General features: G+C 35.0%; 1 protein-coding gene across 2 annotated transcripts in view; it reads right to left on the bottom strand.

Moving 5' to 3' along the window:
* LOC118182638 (hemicentin-2-like) overlaps positions 1 to 20,983 on the bottom strand; it is a 941,057-nt gene that overhangs the window by 34,324 nt on the left and 885,750 nt on the right. The window contains exon 14 of one of the 2 annotated variants that reach the window (XM_085816506.1): positions 9,690 to 9,820. The exons of the other annotated variant lie outside the window; for it this stretch is intronic. Coding sequence (XP_085672632.1) covers positions 9,735 to 9,820 — 86 coding nt within the window. The 3' untranslated portion in view covers positions 9,690 to 9,734. The remainder of the gene's footprint in view (positions 1 to 9,689; positions 9,821 to 20,983) is intronic. 2 annotated transcript variants of the gene reach the window in all.

Genomic DNA, 20,983 nt, shown 5'->3' with positions numbered 1-20,983 from the left:
GTGCAGTTTATCCAAATGCATTGTATCAGTTTACTGCAGACAGCTTGTCCTAAGAGGTTTCTTATCTTTTGGTTGCTCGTGACATTTCGTTGTTGATTCTTTTGTGGTACAGCGTGCTTTTAAGCTTTAAACAGCAATAAAAGTGCAGTTTAAAAATTTAAGGATTATATTTATTTTTTATCAATTTATTCCCTCCTATAAAAATAACGGAAACAAACCAAATCTGAGTCGTGATCATAACAAAGCCAGAAAGGCTTATTGGTCTGACCTTCAGAATAGTTTTATGAAGAACGGGGTCAAGGGCTAATGGAATCTTTGCTAGAAAGTACAAAGGATGTCATTCGAAATCTTCACACCTATTTTCTGCTTTAATGGACGGAGAAGAGGGGCGAAATTGCTGTGAAACTGGAAACGTATTTCGGGCGGTTCGGTATTTTGAGGATACAGGTTAGCGAAGGGTCTGGATTTCAAATAATTAACAAAGACAGAGCACTCAAGGGCTATCTGCCTAGGGAAGGGATGCTTTCGTGGATGACGTTTCAAGGAAAACTGACTCGTACACATGGGGAAAACCAAGACAACGCCCATGCAAGCTATCCCGTTCGCCGGGATTCGAACCCCGGATCGAACTACCAGCATTCAGCGACTTAACCGCTGAGCCACTGGTGGGCGATTTAGCAAATGGAGGGGATGATTTTGCTTCATACTATTCTTTACAAAAAAAAAATCAGCCCATTCGTCATGATTTGGACTTCGGACGATTCAGTTTTTAGCTATCTTATCCACTAGGCCTTTGGTGGACACCTCATTTTAGTGTTCTAAATTTGGTTTAAGATATTTTTCGTGTCATATTTTCAGTTAGTTAATTAATAACAGCCTCTAAGTAAAATGCAGAGCCTCAACTTGCGTTTGTCGGGGGGTGGAGGAACCTGTGCGTTTCAGATCTGAATATGGCTGGTTTAAATTTTTGGCGAGAAATAAATTTTTTCAACCACTGTTAAAAATATAAATATAAATTCCAAGTAAAATTCAGATTTCGAAATTCTAGGATTATTTACTTTTCTGTTTATAAATCGAAGGGTTGCAGTACATTGTACTAAATAATATACACTCTAATTAACGTAAAATAAGCGTAATTCTAATTAAAAAATTTTAAAGAATATCTTTCTTTTTTAAAGAAAACACTCAGTGTTATTAAAATTTATCAAAAAGTAATTTTAGTCGCTTAGAAATCCTTCTTTAAAAAAACGAATTGATTAAAACTTTAAAAATCTGATTAAAGGGCTTATAATGAATTTTCTCTAACATCCAGTTCTTCGAACTCAAATTAATTCTTGCTAATGATGAGTTTTGGAATACCTGTTTAATATTTTTGATTAAGGTAATCTTGTCAGCCAAGTTTTGCATAGACCTCGTACGCATAATCAGGTGGTACTCAATCAAAACCTTTTGAATATGCATTCCCATCATTACGCTACTTAATATGTGTGGTACAATGGCGTAATAAACGTCGTAATGTCGTCATAATTTTGAATAGCTTATCACGCGCAGCTGTTTCCTTTTGAAGCTCCCAATAATGCTTCAGCATTAGAACTGGGCGATGACTTCGTCAGAAGCACCTTTTATGGCTTCGTTTCGGTACTTAATGATGTTTTGACAGCTCTGCCCATTAAGCAGCGAAGTTGGCCGGAGAGATCAGAGAAGAGCGAGGTGGTAATTTACTTCTTAAATAGCATATTGTGCTTTAGTTGAGAATACTGTCCGAGCTACCATGGATATGTTTACTTGATGTAATATGTTACGACCTCATTTGCTTTGCGATTATAATTATAAAATGATTTAAGGCATGCATTCTACTTTCTTAATTTGAGCGAAATGGGAATATGGATTCTTCTCAGCGTGCTTCAATGTTTGCACCAAAAGTAGTAGTGCAGAGCAAGACTAAGATGTTAATAAACTGCATAGTTTGTTCGCACAATTTTCAGAACATTTTGCTTTGCTATAAAACAAAATTATCAGCTTAAACTTTTTTTTTTAACTGCAACTGTATTTCTGAAAGTAAAAATTACCGTCTGCTACTAGACAGGTTTATTCTCATGCAAAATGCAGATTTTCAAGAAGCAGTGCATGGAAGGCTATGTTTGTACACTTCCCAGATGGTGTAGTAATAAAGGGGACTCATGCACCTTAAAACCCATAAGATCTTCGAATATGTGACTGTTGCAAGAATTGGGATAACTTATTTATTTTAAAAGCAATTACTTCCAACTTTTCACAGCTGACTACATAATATAGCTACTTTCTGAAAGAGTAATGAGAAAGTTTGTGTTGCCACAAATATTTTTATAATTTAATCCGTCTTGTGACAAACATTTTGGTCATGATTTCACCTTGCGCACACAGTTTAAAACATTCTGTTGCATAATTTAATTCCATATTTAATATATAGCTTTTATAACATTTGGAAACTATCGTAAACAAAAAATACTGAGAATTTCATGTTAAATTGTTATTTTATTTGGAGTTGAGTTTATAAAATGTATTAAAAAAATCTGTAGTATGTTCGTGCATAAAATTTTTTAATAAAAATATTCATGCAGATTTTTGGTTTAGTAAATAGTGCCTATATAAAGAATTTCGTCAAATTTCAAGTATGTACCATTAGTCATTTTTAAAATATGCGCGCAAGGTGGAAACATGACGAAAAGGTTTCTCACAAAGCGGATTAAATTACAAAAATATATGTGGCAACACAAACTTTCTGGTTACTAGTTTCCAAAGCACCTATATTATGTAGTCAGCTGTAAAAGGTTGGAAGTAATTGCTTGTAAAATTAATAAAATATCCCAATTCTTGTAACAGTCACATAATTCGAAGATTATAAGGGGTTTAAGGTCTATGAGCCCCCTTAAGGAAGCCTACTTCGGTACCAAAGGGCCCGAGGTGGAATCACGCAGAAGGCATGGATGTTTGTAAATGTATAGTGTCTTTGCGGCATGGAGGCACTCTAAATGTATGGCGAACCAAAAGTCCTCTTTAGAAGTTGTTGGTAGGGAAAGAGAGGTGGAAGACCCTCGGACAATTCCCCCCTCCCCTGGGGTCATCTCCACCAAAATTGGGGACTAAGATAAGCGAAATCGTACTCTCAACCGTATGATGCTCAAGACCTTTGTCAACGAGAAGAACAATCTTACTGTCCTTGACACAATATATATTTCTTGGGGTTGCTCTGATGCTATTGTCAGACAAAGTGGGATAAGTCACAACACAACAAGCTGTGTTTGTACTCTTATAAGGTATTTCTCCCACTTCCCTAGCGTGCCTTCGTGGTGTAGTGGCTCTGCACGCTGGGCCGGTATTCCAAAGGTCCGTGGTTCGATTCCCGGCGAAGGCGGTTGCATATTTTTCATCTTTTCTGCTTCCAATTAAACTAATGTCTCTACAATCTTTTCGAAGAAAGTTATTCATATCTGTTTATTAAAAAGCGATGTGAAAGCCATAATTGTTCGATATCTATAGCTACAATAGGTAATATTGTCAACAAGAAAGGAGGGAAAAAACGTCAAAATTTGGCTTTAAGTAGGAAAACTGTTCCAAATACATATCCAAGCTAAAAACGGAATGTTTCGAATGCTGAATAGGTAAGATATTTGATGTTAAAAGCAAAAGTGAAGGCACAGCAGCAACCGAAAAATCATTAAAACGCTCAGTGTCATCTGCAAGCAAAGTAATTAATTCTTATTTGAATTTTATAAAAGCCGAAAAACAAAGATGTGCAACGTCTTTCTCTACGTCATACCCACCAACGCGGAGTGCACTGCAGAATTATTTATGAGAAACATTTACCCGGACAAAAATGGAAAAATGTTGTCACAATAGTTGAATTTTGGGTGTATTTGAATGACTGCACTAAAAAGAGATCTACTTATTATCATTGCGAAATTTTAATCGATGCTTCAAAGAATCTAAAGAATGTTTTTCAAAGGGATTTATGATTCTGACTGGTTTTTCATACAACGGCAAATTAAAAATAAAGACGGTGGAGAAAAATGTTAAGATCAACCCCACATACTATCATACACATATTTTGTATACAATATTTAAGGGGACTCATACACCTTAAAACCCATAATTATTTCTTTTTTTAAGACTTTTGATTATTCTTTGACCCAAAAAACTAAGAAGTATTTCTACCAGAATAAGTCATAAGTTTAAAAATGAAGGTACTTTACTGATTAATGTTCTTATTTCCATATATTTAAAAATTAAATTGGTGTTAAATTACTTTAAGGGGACTCGTACACCTTAAAACCCATAAGATGTTCGAATAGGTGACTGTTGCAAGAATTGGGATAACTTATTTATTTTAAAAGCAATTACTACCAACTTTTTAAAGCTGAATACATAATATAGCTGCTTTCTGAAATAGTAACCAGAAAGTTTGTGTTGCCACAAATATTTTTATAATTTAATCCGTTTTGTGACAACATTTTTCGTCATGTTTCCAACTTGCGCGCACAGTTTAAAACATTCTGTTTCATAATTTAATTCCATATTTAACATATAGCTTTTATAACATTTGGAAACTAATGTGAACCTAAAATTCTAAAAATTTCATGTTAATTTTTTTATTTTATTTGGAGATGAGTTTATAAAATGTATTTTATTAAAAAAAATTGTAATGTTTCCGTCCATAAAATTTTTCAATATTAAAATATTCATCAGATTGTTGTTTCAGTTAGAAAATAGTGCCCATATAAAGAATTGCATCAAATTTCAAGTATGTACCGTTAGCCATATTTAAAATATCATGCGCGCAAGGTGGAAACATGGCGAAATATTTTACCACAAAGAGGATTAAATTACAAAAATATTTGTGGCAACACAAACTTTCTGGTTACTAGTTTCTAAAGCAGTTATATTATGTAGTAAGCTGTAAAAGGTTGAAAGTAATTGCTTTTAAAATAAATAAAATATCTCAATTCTTGCAACAGTTACATATTCGAAGATCATGAGGGGTTTAAGGTGTATGAGTCCCCTTAAATGTGAAATGCATACTCTTTACTCGCAATGCACTCAATCAGTAGAACTGCACCAAGACAATGCAAGCAGCCACATCTCAAAATCCACTGTTAATTTCATGAAAAAAAAAATAGAATAAGAAACGGGTATGAAGGCCACACTTCACTCATACCTCTATAAGGCATTTCTCCCACTTCCCTAGCGTGCCTACGTGGTGTAACGGTAGCACGCTGGGCTGGTATTCCAGAGGTCCGTGGTTCGATTCCCGGCGAAGGCGGTTGCATATTTCTCATCTTTTCTGCTTCCAATTAACCTAATGACTGTACAAGTGGCGCCCGAACTAAAAGGGTTGTGGATGATAATTCTCCGCACGCAGGATTTGGCAACTAGGTCCCCTAAAACCTTAGTCGTCCTTTAAAAAGGGGAGTATATAAGGTGTTTCTTCGACCTCCCTAGCGTGCCTTCGTAGTGTAACGGTAGCACGCTGGGCCGGTATTCCAGAGATCCGTGGCTCGATTCCCGGCGAAGGCGGTTGCATATTTTTCATCTTTTCTGCTTCCAATTAACCTAATGACTCTACACACCTTCTAAGTCTCCTGGTTATCATCTATGGATCTCTGCACTTTTGGACTTTCGTCCAAACGTCGACCTATGACCCTCCTAGGACTTTGAAAAGTTGTTAAAGGGGAATGGGATAAAGTACCTCTTTCGATACTACAAAATGTTTTGTTGTCTTGAACATCACGGTGTAGAAAGTTAGTGAAGAACAAGAGTTATCAACCAGAACATTTAATTTCCAAAATTTAGGTAAAATATTTCTGTAAATACAATGAAACGCGTCTAAGAAATGTGAGAATAGGCTTTGCGGCATAAGAAAGCATAAGAAAAGACTAAGCTCCTTATAAAATGCATCTTTAAGATATGTAGTAATATCTAATACAAAAAAAATTAAAATAAAAAACCTAAAATTGCATCTAAAATTCATCTCATATTCAGTTCGGAATAAACCACATGCAAAAACCAGGAAACAGGAGAACAGTGGCAAACTACAAAAACTAAGCGTGAAGGGGGGCACAATATGGCAAAACCAAAAATGCTATTCACATCTTTCACTGCATCGTCATCAAAGGGCAGGTGAAAAGAAAAAAAAAAAAAAAAGAAAAAAAAAAAAAAAAAAAAAAGAAATAATTATGGCAGCCTGTTTCTGAACCGACAAAGACACATTTGATTTAATTTTAAAAGTTAAAACTTAAAAATAATCGTGGAAAAATAATCAAAGTTGTCTGTGTCTATCATTGCGACCCCTAAAGGCCAAAGTTAACAGTGCCAAAAATGCAATTGCATCGAAACCATACAGAAATTTAAAAACAAATTGCTTAATAACAGACATATTTAAGTACAGAAACAAAAACTTGCAAAAAACAATAATCCAAAACTTGAAGAAACAAAACCATATGCAAATTTTGTAATCCAAAATTGGAAATAACAAAAATATATGCAAATTTTGAGAATGTAAAACGCGGATTAAAAAGTAGCATAAATCATAAAAAAGTGAAAAAATTAAAAATCTAATAAAAAGTTTTCAATATGAGTGGACCGAGTCCATATACATGTAAACCATGTATTTTGTGTGCTGCGTTAACCATGAGGCCAATTATTATCGGTCAGGAGGGTTGCAGCATACTCATAAACTAAACTAAACTAAACATTAATTCAGAAGTCAAACAACAAAAATCAGCGTTATATTTTCAAAATTTTCACAGGACTAGTTTCGATGGTTTTACCGAACCACCATCCTCAGCAGCAAAACCGTAAATGAACAAGATAGGAAATAATGATTAGATAAGATAAGAAAGCCTGGACAAGAATAAGCAAGTGGCGTCATCTGTTGGTGAAAAAAGAACTAAAACATAATTTCTTTAAAGGCCGAAGGCAAAGATGGATTGGAATTAGGATCGTTAACTAGAACAGAAATATTTTTTTGAATGTGAAATGCCTCTAGAAAATCCAGTTCTGCAATGGAAGATGTTTTTTAAATAATTTTGGCAACAGAAAAATTGAAAGTGTGATTTTCGGACCAACAATGTAGTATTTATTCGGCGTGTTATTGTTCTTAATTAAACTAAACGTGTAAACTATGAGAATATATTAGGATAAAATGGATCTACAAAAAACTATAAAATAAAAGAGGAATAAGTTCTTAATATATATACAAAAAAAAAAAAAAAAAAAAAAAAAAAAAAAAAAAAGCAGTAAAAGTTTTGAAATGAAAATATATTTGTACGACTATTCAGAAGCAAAGCCTAAAATGTGTTAAATAATGAATTAAATAAACTACAAATTTCAAACTAATTAAACTCAGATTTTAACATATAAAACATAAAAAATATAGAAATGAATAAACAACGCTACCAACGGCCATCAAATTTTGGAATAACATAGCCCTCCACCCAAATTTGAGCACCTGGAATTCCAAATTTGGAAATTTTTTATTTTCTATTTCATATTTTGTAAACCGTTAACGAATTCTTGATTAAAAATCTCAAAAATTTCAAAGCAAGCAGTGGCAACACTGTTAAGAATAAAACATCTTTATCTCCAGCACGCGAGATTGTGTATCCAAAATTCTAAAGCTATGCTATTTTTAAATATTTGTGATACTGCTAATGAATTAAATTTTATGTTTCAAGTGCCAAGAACATGAAAATTAATAAATAAAGGTAACACACAAAACATTAAAAGAAAGCACGTTTGGGCGTAGTATAAAATCTGAAAGTTTTCAGATTTTTTATTAGTTTATTATTTTATTCGTTTATTTCTCAGTAAATGAATTTAAGATTTACCTTAGTTACAAACTATCTCTACACTATAATGTATTCCACTGTAATTTACATTGCGGTGGGAAAAAAATCTATTCTAAAGCAAAAAACACATTATTTTTCATTCTTAAATTTCATCCTTGCATGAGAGAGAAAAAAATCTGAGCTCTTTATCCTCAATTTCACTTCAGAATTGAACTTAAAATGTAATTCATAATAAACTAAAAACATTTAAATATTGCTTCTCAAAAATATAAAATTTATAACAGGAGTTAAAGTGAGAAAAGATACAAAAATTTTAGGATGTTATATTAATAAATTTTATTACCAGTGTTGTAAAGCAGACTAAATTTTTTTCACTAAAATAATAATAAAAAAACTCAGTGGCGTAACAGCCCTAATGGGCCAAGGCCTGCAGTGTCCGAAATCTACTTTCTTGACCGTGGGCCCCGGGGTGCTTAAGCATGTGCCCTGAACAAGTGGTCAGCTTGGTCCCAGGAAAATAATAATAGAAAAGTGTAGTAGGAAGAATTATGTAATCTTTCAAAAAAATAAAATAAATAAACACTACTTAAACGATACGTTCATAAATATTATAAAAATATAACTATAGGTTAAAGGATAAAAACATCCATTACCCTAACTAATAGTAAAATCTGGAAAGCTTAACTCTATAGTAATTTCTATTATGAAAGAAATATATAATGTTGGCTAATCTTTAGAATATGTATGTTAACAGGTAATTTGGCGACATTTTGGTAAGGCGATAAAGGTTACTAGCTAGGACTTTAGCAATAATCTGAGAAGTACACAGTTCGAATCACAGATTATTTTGTCTCAGAGAGATTATGAGATATGTTATGTGGCATTATCCGGAAAATTCCGATCGTGATTTTAGCTAATAAGCACTTAGAAACAATTTCGCTGCTAAAGTGCAAAATCGTCCACTTATTTGTTTGACGCTTTTTACAAGAGTAAGAACTGGATTTTTGTCAATTTTCTATGACGTTTTAAGTGAAAATAGGTCGATGTGTGCATAGATAAAGTCAAGAGTGTGCGCAATGCCATTTTTTTGCAATTAGGAGATGCTTTTTTTTAAGTGAAAACAGGTCGACGTGTACATGGATACCGTGTATGTGCAATTCTTAAAAACGCGGCAAGCAGTTTGCGATTCTGCACTTTCTCCCAATTTCGCACCTAATCTTTGTCATGATTAAGCATTTCTGTTCCATAAAAGTTCCAGTATAAGCGTAATTCGGCTAGCATATTGTTTGAAAAAAATGTTGAGTAAAAAAAAAAAAAAAACATACCTTTACTTCGTGAAAACAAAATGGCATCCAAAACAAAACTAGCAGGTTGCTGTAGTAGGGTTGGTCGCCAAATTTTCGCCCAAAAATCGCCAAGTTACCATAATGTAAAGATTCACCGTAATGTTCTCTTCGACAAATACTTATAGCAACTACGATAAATGAAATATTCAAATTCAGCCAAAAACTGCGAGACATTTAACCATGTATTTCAAATTCCTTGATTATAAAATTAGAACTTTTAATTTTGAGGAAAAGTTCGACGATTGCATTTAGTAATAAAATTATGAAGGGATTTTTAACGGATTATTAGAATCCAAAATAAGACAAATAAAGAGAATAAAAATGAGGAAAATAATGCAAAGATCTGAAGCTAAAGAACTTACATACAAACTGCGAAACCGATTTTGAAATGTTGAGCCATTTTTAATGTTTAATTATCAATTATAAGTCTATCTAAGCGTTTGTAAAATTTATAATAACATGAATTAGGGAAGAAATAAAAGTAGGAATTACGAAAGCTCTTTTATGGCTAGCCTACCTTTTACATGAGAGTGGTCCTTATCTCAGGTCGGCTCATTCTTTGTCATCCGACGAGTTTCCTGCCTTGTTGACTCCTATAAAGGCCATTGGCTTTTTCCATGGAGGGGTCATGATAGACAAATTCATGATCTGTTAAAAAAGGTTCATTTCAGTGCCTCATGATTGAAAACTATTTAGATGATTACAATAAATTGTGTCTCCTTCTACTCAAATGGCAATTATGATATATAGATAAGGCTCAGTTATCAAATGTAAATTTTAATAAAATTTTATTTGGGAAAAACACCAGGTGGCCATAAAATAACTTGCATGATAATCCTCCCCCCCCAAAAAAAATTCAAAAAATATGAATAAAACTCGAAATGTAAAGAGCGAAAAATACGCATTCGGGAATGATTGTGTGTGTGTGTGTGTGTGTGTGATTATAGCAAAGCCTCGAGGGCTATCTGCCTAAGGGGAGGGATGCCTTCGTGGAGGACTTTCTAAGGGAAACTGACTCGTATACACGTTACACATGGGGAAAACCACGAAAACGCCCATGCAGGCAGCCCGTTCGCGGGATTCGAACCTCGGACCGAACTACCAGTGTTCAGCGACTTTACCGCTCGGCCGCTGCGGGAATGATGTGAATAACAACAATCGAATTCTCTCAGGATATGTTACAGCTAGCAAACTTGAAAAAAATTTGCAATAAAAACATCATTTCTTCGGATCGTAACGGGACTGGCAGATTGAAAAACAATAAATGGCGGTGGAAAGTTACTTAAAAATGATTGGCAAAAGGCAGCTGGAAAGAAGAGTCGAAGATAAAACAGAAGATGAAAGAAAAGAAAATGCACAATTGGTATGAAAAGTGTGTGTGTGTGTGTGTGTGATTATGGCAAAGCCTCGAGGGCTATCTGCCTAAGGGGAGGAATGCCTTCGTGGAGGACTTTCTAAGGGAACCTGGCTCGTATACACGTTACACATGGGGAAAACCACGAAAACGCCCATGTAGCCAGCCCGTTCGCGGGATTCGAAACTCGGACCGAACTACCAGTGTTCAGCGACTTTACCGCTCGGCCGCTGGTGGGCCCAATTGGTATGAATGCGCGTAATTAGTATCATAGCACTGAGACTACACGTACGTTGCAGGAACTCTCAGGCACCCGTGACATAAGTCAAATGATTAGTACCTATCATGATATGTTATTTACGCGGCATTTAGGTGTCACAGGGTCTCGTATGCAGCAAAAGATATTTTATGGCGACCTCGCTTAATAAAAATTTAATGCAGTACAGTTTCTATTAAATATAGTGTTTAACTGTATTGCCTCTGCGAAAGCCTACATAATATAAACATATATGTCTGAAAAATGGTTTACTTAGGGCAAGTAGAATAGTGCATAAGATTATGAAGATGATTAACAACAATAAAGAAGCCATTGGCATTGTGTGATTCGTGTATTTGTATAGTTGTGTGGTGATTTTTGTACTGGCGTAGCCCGTATAGGGTCATAGGGCAAACTTTGTTTTGCAAGGTGGACCGGGCTGCGCCCTATCAAAACAAAACAGAGTAATCAAAACATGTCTAACATAATTCTAGAAGAAAGCTCAATCAAAAATACGTTGTAAAAAGAATTTCGTAATCCTATAAGTGATTAGCCAATAAGAAATCAAGAAATTGAATTCCTTACGGGATTGTGTTAATAAGCAATTTGTAATAACAACATAGTCAAAGAGACAAAAATTTTAATGTCAGTAAACAGCAAAACAGCGCAACAAATGGCAGTAGAGTATGGAAGCTTTTTAGCAGCGAGAAAAATATGACTATGGTTAATTGTTTCGTAAATTTATAACCCATAACCAGTATCAACCAGACATTGATATTGTAGCGCAATGTTTCGCGCAAAAGTATTTGTTTAATATCATATGGTTAATTCAGAAGTCAAGCAACAAAAATCAGCGTTATATTTCCAAAATTTTCACAGGACTAGTTTCGATGGTTTTACCGAACCACCATCCTCAGCTGCAAACCCCAAAATGAGCAATATTTGATTTATATTGGTCAAACTAAGACAGCCTTAAAATTTCGCGTCAAGGAACATGAGGCATATGTTAGAAAAAAGGAAACACAGAAATCTTCTGTTGCTCAACATTGTTGGTCCGAAAATCACACTTTCAATTTTTCTGCTGCCAAAATTTTTCAAAAAAACATCTTCCATTGGAAAACTGGATTTTCTAGGCATTTCACATTCAAAGAAATCTTTCTGTTCTAGTTAACGATCCTAATTCCAATCCATCTTTGTCTTCGGCCTTTAAATAAATTATGTTTTAGTTCTGGTTTTCACCAACAGATGGCGCCACTTGCTTATTCTTGTCCAGGCTTTCTTATCTTATCTAATCATCATTTCCTAAGTACATTTTGAAAATATAACGCTGATTTTTGTTGTTTGACTTCTGAATTAGTATTTGTTCGGCGTGTTATTGTGTCTTAATCATATGTTTGTTTATAACAGTATGTATTGTGTCGATAACTTTAAAATAATATTCCGATATAAATTCTAGATGAAAGTTTCAATTTATTGTACTCATTTGTAATTGCATCTTGTAATTGACATCTTGTAATTGCTACTATTTATAATCCAGTACGGTAGAAGTTTGTTTTTCTGGTCCCTATACCCAACGAAATTTGTGGATATTGCTAGAATAACTGAAATAGTTATTAATAAAAAGTTATTGTTTGTAAAATTTCTCATTTCTGCATTTTAGAAACATTAGTAAACGAATCAACGCAGAATTTTGCATATTCATAAGCAAAGATGTTAGTCTGTCAAATATCTCAAGTTTTCGTGGGAAGTTCGAAACTATGCAGATTCTAGTTCATTGATGTTCATTAAAAGAAGAGCAGCGCTGAAAAAAACAAAAGATATCGAAATAATATTTGTTTATAAATTTAATGTGTGAAATATAACTGAAATCATTTCAGTTACATTTCGATAAAACTAAATAAATTACTAAAATTTAAAACTAAATTAAAAAAATTAGACTAAAATTTCTATTTTTAACTATGGACTATACAGTTAATCCGGTATGGGTATAGTTGCATATTGTCCTGAATAGTCCATCGATTGGTTTATTTGATTCTGGCCGTACAATACAGTACATTGCCCATACAGTAGATAGCATTAATCACATTATACAATTCATTGCAATAAACATATAATACAGTGCTTTAACGATGCTTTCGATATATTAGTCTTGCAAAACACTACATGAACTATGCATTGCAAATTAGTAAAACGACAGTTGCCTGTAACCGTTAAGGGGGCTCATACACCTTAAACCCCTTATGATCTTCGAATATGTGACTGTTTCAAGAATTGGGATATTTTATGTATTTTAAAAGCAATTACTTCCAACCTTTTACAGCTGACTACATAATATAACTAGCTTTGGGAACTAGTAACCAGAAAGTTTGTGTTGCCACAAATATTTTTGTAAATTAATCCGCTTTGTGGCAAAAGTTTTCGTCATATTAACACCTTGCGCGCATGATATTTTAAAAATGGGTAATGGTACGTACTTGAAAGTTGATGGAATTCTTTATATGGGCACTATCTTCTAACTGAACCAAAAATATGATGAATATTTTAATATTAAAAATTTTTATGCACAAAAACATTACAGATTTTTTAAATAAAATCCATTTTTTAAACTCATCTTCAAATAAAATAAAAATTTAACATGGAATTCTTAGAATTTTTGGTTCACAGTAGTTTCCAAGTGATATAAAATATACATGTTAAATATGGAATAAAATTATGCAAAAGAATGTTTTAAACTATGCGCGCAAGCTGGCAATATGACGAAAAATTTTGTCACAAACTGGAATAAATTATAAAAATATTTGTGGCAACACAAACTTTCTGATTACTATTTCAGAAAGCAGCTGTATTACGTAGTCAGCCGTAAAAAGTTGGAAGTAATTGCTTTTAAAATAAATAAGTAATCCCAATTTTTGCAACAGTTACATATTTAAAGATCTTATGGGTTTTAAGATGTATGAGTCCCCTTAAACCATGATAATTATGAATCCGCTGTAAAAATTTCACCAAGATCTGAAATACATTTCTGGCCGTTAGTAAGGATACATCCGACTGACTCGAGATTTATTTAATATGTAGACAACGCAAGAAAAATCACGGAATCTTACAGCATCTGCAGGAAGATGTATAAAAGAGAAGAACAGAGTGTTATTGTTAAGCATTTAGCGTACAGATGGCTGAATTTATGTCTTGATAAGACGTGTGACACCATTTTACTAAGACATAAATGACATAAGTTAGAAAGGTAATGATTTTAACAGTACTGAAGGCGTGTATTCTGAAAAAAACATAGTGCTGATGTTGAAGGGAAAAAGGATAGAATAATGTGGTATCAGTTAGTCAAGGGAAAACGAGTACAACAGCATGAAGGCACTCGATGGTCCTCTCACACCAGTGATTTTCCTCACGTCGGCAAGAGATTAAAAACTTTTACGATTTACTATTAGTGACCATAAACGCGCATTCTAAACATTAAATTAATAATTATGGATGTTGCAGAGTCGTCACTCATCCGCAATGTTGTCCGTTGCTTCGACTAACTTGAGCGCCCTTTGCTTCGACGAATTTGAGCAGTGTCCCATGGGCCACTGCAGTTAAAATTGTATTAGAATATTAAGAAAGGAGCGGACAAGTTCCCTAACACAAACCCTAGTGATGAATCTGCTTTATTACTGACCTAAGATTGTAATACATTAACCATGCAATACAACTCACGATGCTAAGCGCTCTTGAATGCCATCAGCTATCAACTTCTTGGTTTGGGATATGAGCTCTCCGTGAGCCATTGGCATAGTTGAGTGCACATTGTGACATTATTGAGGTAATCTTTGCCTGTCACGTTTTTGTTTCCGACAGTAATATTTGTCCAAGTAGGCTAGCAGTAGACACCTTATATTTATTCTTTGACCTTAACGATGACTGAATCCTGTGCAACATCTCTAATCTTTGAGATACGCTTGCATGTATGGTTCTCAAAAGGCATGGGTAAACTCGCTGGAAGAAATACAGAGTTTTTAATCTCTTACCGATGCAGAGAAATCACTGGTGTGACAGGATCATCGAGTTAATTTCATGCTGTTGAATTCATTTTCCATTGCCCAACCGATTCCACGTCCCTACTAGTATGATCTTTTGCCCTTCCACATCAGCACCAATGTTTCGGAATTCTCCGTTTTCGTACTGTCAAAATGATTTATTTTCTAGTACGTTGTCACACTCTTCACCACGACGTAAGTTAAGCCACCTGTGCGCTGGAGGAAATACAGAGTTGGTTTCTGTAGATGCTGCTGCTGAGTATACGGGCATTCAAAGAAGAAATGATCCGCGTGACTTTCCTGGTCACACTAAAATGCATAACTGCAGGACGGGAATAACCGCTTCTTTAAGTCGTGGTCGTATAGAGAAGGAAAGCTTAGGATGTGAGTTTGAACATGCCAATGCAGGCAATTTCGACATGTTCACCCTAGCTGCTCAAGGAAATAGTGAAGCATGGTTGGACATCCAGAAATTATTGTTAGTGCCCTATATGGTCTCACACTGTTCTATTGTTTATTCTAAAAATATTGCACACAGATTTACTAAGGCATAAAATCCTTAACCGGAAGATAAAAACAACATAATTCAATCATTTTTAAAGCAAAACATGTACAATTTACAAACATATAAGAGTAAAGAAACTGAGATCACTGAGCCGGGTAACAGAGTGGATATATATATATAAATATATTTATATACGTTTGGTGCGGCCGATTGCAAACAAAATACGAGGTGCACATCTACATGTTATAGCAGTCCTATATACAAAATTTCAACGTTCTGGGGCTACTCGGTTTTGAGTTATGCGAGATACGTACGTACATACGTTCGTACAGACGCCACGAAAAAGTCTCTTCAGAATTAATTTTAAAGCAGTTTTATAATTTTTTTGAAGGAAAAGAGTATTTTATTCTGTCCTTACGTACGGATATCACGCAAAAGCATCGTTAAATTGCGTTCGATAGCGGTCAAAATGGATATTTTTGTTGAAATATGCTGCCTGAAACTTTTCGCGATTACAATACTTCCTTTGTACTTCGTACAAGGAAGTAATAAGGGCTAAAGTATTATTGATAAAAAGGTATTTCCTTATCATTACGGTCCCCGACATTATATAACGGCTTAAGAATTACACCAAATCTCAACTATGATTTCGCTAAGCTCGTCAAGAGCGAATGTACAAATAAATATCACAATATGTAATAATAATAATAATATTCACATGTTGTTTCCTATGAACATTTTTAATAATAAATATTTCCGAAATTTTTTTCAACAATTCACCAAAACTATCATTTTTCCTATGTACTTTATCCACATAAATTACAGAAGATTTGATTCGAGTTGATGCCGAGACGACTTCTCTAAACCGCAGATTCTTTTCACATTTTAGGCGTGAACATCCTTTGTTAGGTCTACGAAATTGTTCTAATGGTTCACAATAACCGTGAATGTAATAAGTTTCTTTAAGTGGAACCGACTTTTATCCTTTCCAAGAGTCTGAACAGATCGCTGATTCACCTTGCATATGTTGAATATTTTTTCCGAAGAAAGAGCATAGCATCTTTCTTCGAGATCTGAACGATAAAGCAGTAGCCATGTTCCCGGAATATTCCTAAAAAAATCCACTGCTGTGCGGGTATTTTGTGCTGTTATTCTTTTTTCAAACAAACAAAATTTAATCTGATTCAAATATTTTATTTATTTTTTAATGGCCAAGCGTTTAATTTATTACCCATTAGACTTACACCACTACAAAGGCCGGAAGTAGTGGCCATTTCATTATGGAACTACCTAATAGATGGCCACTGTTGACTCCTATGAAGGGAGGGCTTCTCAATGATGGCTTCTTGGTTTCTCCAGGATGCCATGGCTACGGCTTCTCCAGGATTCAAACGCGGGCCAGTCGCTAAGGCTACATCGATTGGGCGACTCAACTATTATATTGGGACCACGTATTCGCTCGTTTAATCTTTGCATCAGATGTAGGGGAACACACTTCCCGCATGTAATTGCTCCAATCATTTGGAACATTTCCGAACATATCAAGCTTTTTGCATACCATTTGATGGACATCTGCCCACTAGTACAGATAATAATAGCAGTGACCAACGATATTCTGGAACTAAGAAACCAATTTCCCCTTCGGCGTTTTGAAATTTTTAACATTGCAGCTCCACATTGTTTCGTTGTTAATAAAAAAATTCATGTTGTGGTCATTTTCGCGTACTCTTATGTCAGGTAAAAGATCCAAGCAGAGGCACTAGCAATATTGAATGCGCTACGACATGCCCTCAACCTTTCCCTTACCACTGCGACTTTTTACACGGACAGCATGTCAGTGCTACACGCACTCAGGGATCATCACCACACTTCACCCATCATCATAGATATACAGCAACTTTTACGCAATAATCATCAAGCCCGCTTTAACATGGTATGGGTGAAAGGACACTCCGACAACGAAGGGAATGACGTCGCAGACCGACTGGCTAATGAGGCTGCCAACAACATCCACGCTCAAACTATAAGAGCCCCTACCCCCGTCTCACACCTCAAGAAAACTCTGCGTAATATCTGTAAAGAAAAGTGGCAAGAAGAATGGAATAGTGGCGACACAGGGAGAATGACGTATAACTTCCTACCAAAGGTAGACACGGAACGTCTTATAACAATAGCCCCACTGACACAGTACATAACGGGTCATGGCCCATTTCCATCTTATTTTATGCGTCATGGCATCTCAGCATCTGACAATTGTGTCTGTGGCATGCTAGGATCTCCCGAGCACTACCTATTTGACTGCGGTCTAACAACAAACCACCACTTACCACATCCAACGAATGATAGAACACTTTACTATCGTTTCATAATCAAACACCCGCCAGCTATAAGGAGTATCTGCGCAGTTGTACAGCAAATCAACGCCCTAGGGCAAGACATTTGCGAGCCACAATAGCATGGTACTGCAGACAATGTACTCAACGATTAGATATTCGCAGTATGTATAACATTCTGTAATACACATTCCACATTCAATTTCGAGCCTCATGTTAACATCTGCTTTCAATAGCCAGCAACTTGCAGAAATAATGTTACTGACATATTTATCTGTGTAAAGCACTGGGCACCCAATGGAATGATGTGTTATCGTAAATCGAAATATATAATATCCGTACAATGCACGAATGTAGTGTATGCAACGAAATCATGCAACAGATGCCCCTAATGAAAATATGTACATTATGTATTATGGGAACTGAGCATATTTCCGCACAGCGCTACTGCTTTACGCACACCTTACTATGTCTCATATGTTTCTTCTGTGTGTAATATTTGCATTTATGTGCTCTACGTGTTTCCATATGTATTCTATGTATCATGATATGTATTCTCGTGTGTGTTTTTATGTCTTTATGTTACGTAATTACGAGTGTGTTTTTATGCTTTTACGTTTAATTTTGTATATCTATGTGTTTCAGCTTATATATGTGTTTTAATGTTTTAATGTTATTCTTTATATTCTTTTTAAGTTACTTTGTGTTATTAACAACGTCCTATGTAAAAACTACTCGACATCTAGCCCCTGTATGGCCATGTAAACTCCCGGTGCAGCCTCACGGGGCTCCAGCAAGTTGCTTCTTCGAGATAGTGGAGGACGTGGGACATATGCCTGTTTACCTATGTTATACGCCAGGCGTCCCCGTCCTCCGTCACCTGTCACCTGTCAGGTAAAAGATCTCTTTCTTGAAAAAATGATATCGCATCCACCTCTTTATTTATTAAATTAAAGGTTGTTAACCACATATTCATAAAAAAGTAAAGAATATTTTTGAAAAACCGGTGCTAAATCGAAAACCTTAGTACAAATGCAACATGATGTCAATAAAAGAACTAGTGGCGAGATTTTAGAGAGATATCTCCGTTGCTCAATCATTGAACCTTGGGGTCAAATACAATGAAGGACTAGCGATAGAAATATTACCTATATTTGCTTTTCATTTGGAGTAATGACCTTGAACAAAAACTTCCTACTGTGCCGATTTTTGATTCAAGCTAATTAGCTAGGACTTGAGAAAAAAAATTTGGAGACCAAAATTTTGCAGATTTAAAATTAAGACCATTCGTTAACTCAATGAGAAATTCTATTCAGAATGCAAAAATGTATCCAATTTGGAAGACCAAGTGTTAGACAATATACTATGACGCCGAATTTAGATATTCAATACGTACAGTAAGAAACGGCACAATATACGAACGGATGTTCTTTAACTCATTATTGCAGCTTGCCCGAATAGAAATAATTTTCTATGCAAACCTAAAACTCTCTCCCTGAATTAATATTTCAAGAAGTTTATAGCGCAGAGAAAATAATCATTGTTTATTCTGTTGTGAATATGCCTCTTTACGACTCAATTTACTGAAATCACAGGATGGAAGAGAATGTAATTAGAGAACGAGTGGAAGAATTAGTAACTCTTCTTCAAAAGTAGTAAATGAGCATCTTAAAGACACTAAAGACTTGCTCGAGATTATGCATTACAATTAAGAGTAAGGATAATTAGGTAATTAGGTAATGATGAGCCATGACTATAAGGAACAGATGCTGAAACAGTGGAGTAAAAGTTATTTGTATAGTATGCTAGATATTAAATTACTGAACATTTCCAGATCCACTTTGAGCTCAATAAGTAAAATGGCCCTGGAAATGCATCTTAAAAGTATGAGCTTCGTTATTTAATCAGATCAGGAAATTTCACGTTTTGAGTACAATGGATTAACAGTGGTGAAGATGAATCAGTATAGCTGTTATTAAATTAGTGAATACATTTAGACAAGAGAAACAGATGTTCAATAAATAGGCAGAATAAATGGCGAAGGTTAAGTTATTCGGCATGGTTTAATAAATGTAGATTTATTCTTTCAATATCGAGATTTAAAGAATACTTTTCAAAGCATAAAGACAATTGCATAAAAAATGAAAATAGTCGTTAGAGGCAAACAGTTGAAGAAAGCTAAAAATTTCAAACATAAATGTAAAATGACGCTGTTTGAATACGAAATTGGTTTGGTTTTGTATGGTTACGGCAGAGCTTTGAGGGCTATCTCCTTAAGGAAAGGGATGCCTTCGTGGAGGACGTTCTAAGGGAAACTGGCTCGTACGCACGTTACACATGGGGAAAAACCACGAAAGCTTCCATGCAGTCACCCGTTTTCGGGATTCGAACCTCAAACCGAACTAGCAATTTTCCGCCGACTTTACCGCTTGGAATATGAAATATAATTTCTTGTTTGAAGTTCGTTATTATGCTTACGTTCTGCTGTATATTGGAATTTAATCTCGTATCATCTTGTAGCATGTAATATATTCTGCACCATGTATCATGGATCTTGGTATCTGCCTATATTAGTATCTTCTGCACCTTGTATCATATATCTTGTAACATCCTGCAATACGTAACCTATGTTGTAAAATGTAACCCTGTGCGTTTTAACAAATATCTTGTATCATTGTGTAATAATTATCATATATCTCGTATCATCCTTTAATATGTAACCTATTTTGAACCTTCTTTTTTTTATGTGTATGTTACCTTATGCATGTCCTTATATTTGTCACCTTATGTATCTACCGCACCTTATGTTCTACGTATCATGCATCCTGGCATCGGCCAATATTTGTATTTTCTACATATTGTAACACATATCTCGCATAACCCTGTATCACGCATCTTATTTCGCACCTTCTACCATGTATCCTGCCACTTATATATCACTCTGCACCTCATATTGCGTATCTTGGCATCTGCATATATCAGTATCCACAGCATCTTGTATCATATATCTCGCAACATCCTGTAACATTTAACTGATTCTGCTCCTATATATCTTATATCCATAAGTATGTGTACGCCACCCAATGTGTGTCACCTTAAATATGTTCTTATGAATGTCCCCTTATACATCTCATGCACCCCATGTTCCTACGTAAGATGTATTTAGACATCTGAATATATATGTATCTTCTGCACAGTCTATCTATAGCCACCGTATGTTCTTATGTATCATGTATCTAGGCAATAGATAAAGGTGGACGTGGCGCTATACTGATTAACCGTATTGGTGGAGGCATGGTGCCCACGCCCTCCGTCGCATGTCGTATGTATAT

This window comes from Stegodyphus dumicola, chromosome 5 (genome assembly GCF_044657685.1).
Source record: "Stegodyphus dumicola isolate Sdum_Otavi_A_Nest chromosome 5, ASM4465768v1".
Classification (NCBI taxonomy): domain Eukaryota; kingdom Metazoa; phylum Arthropoda; class Arachnida; order Araneae; family Eresidae; genus Stegodyphus; species Stegodyphus dumicola.
This window is presented reverse-complemented; position numbering and strand designations above follow the sequence as displayed.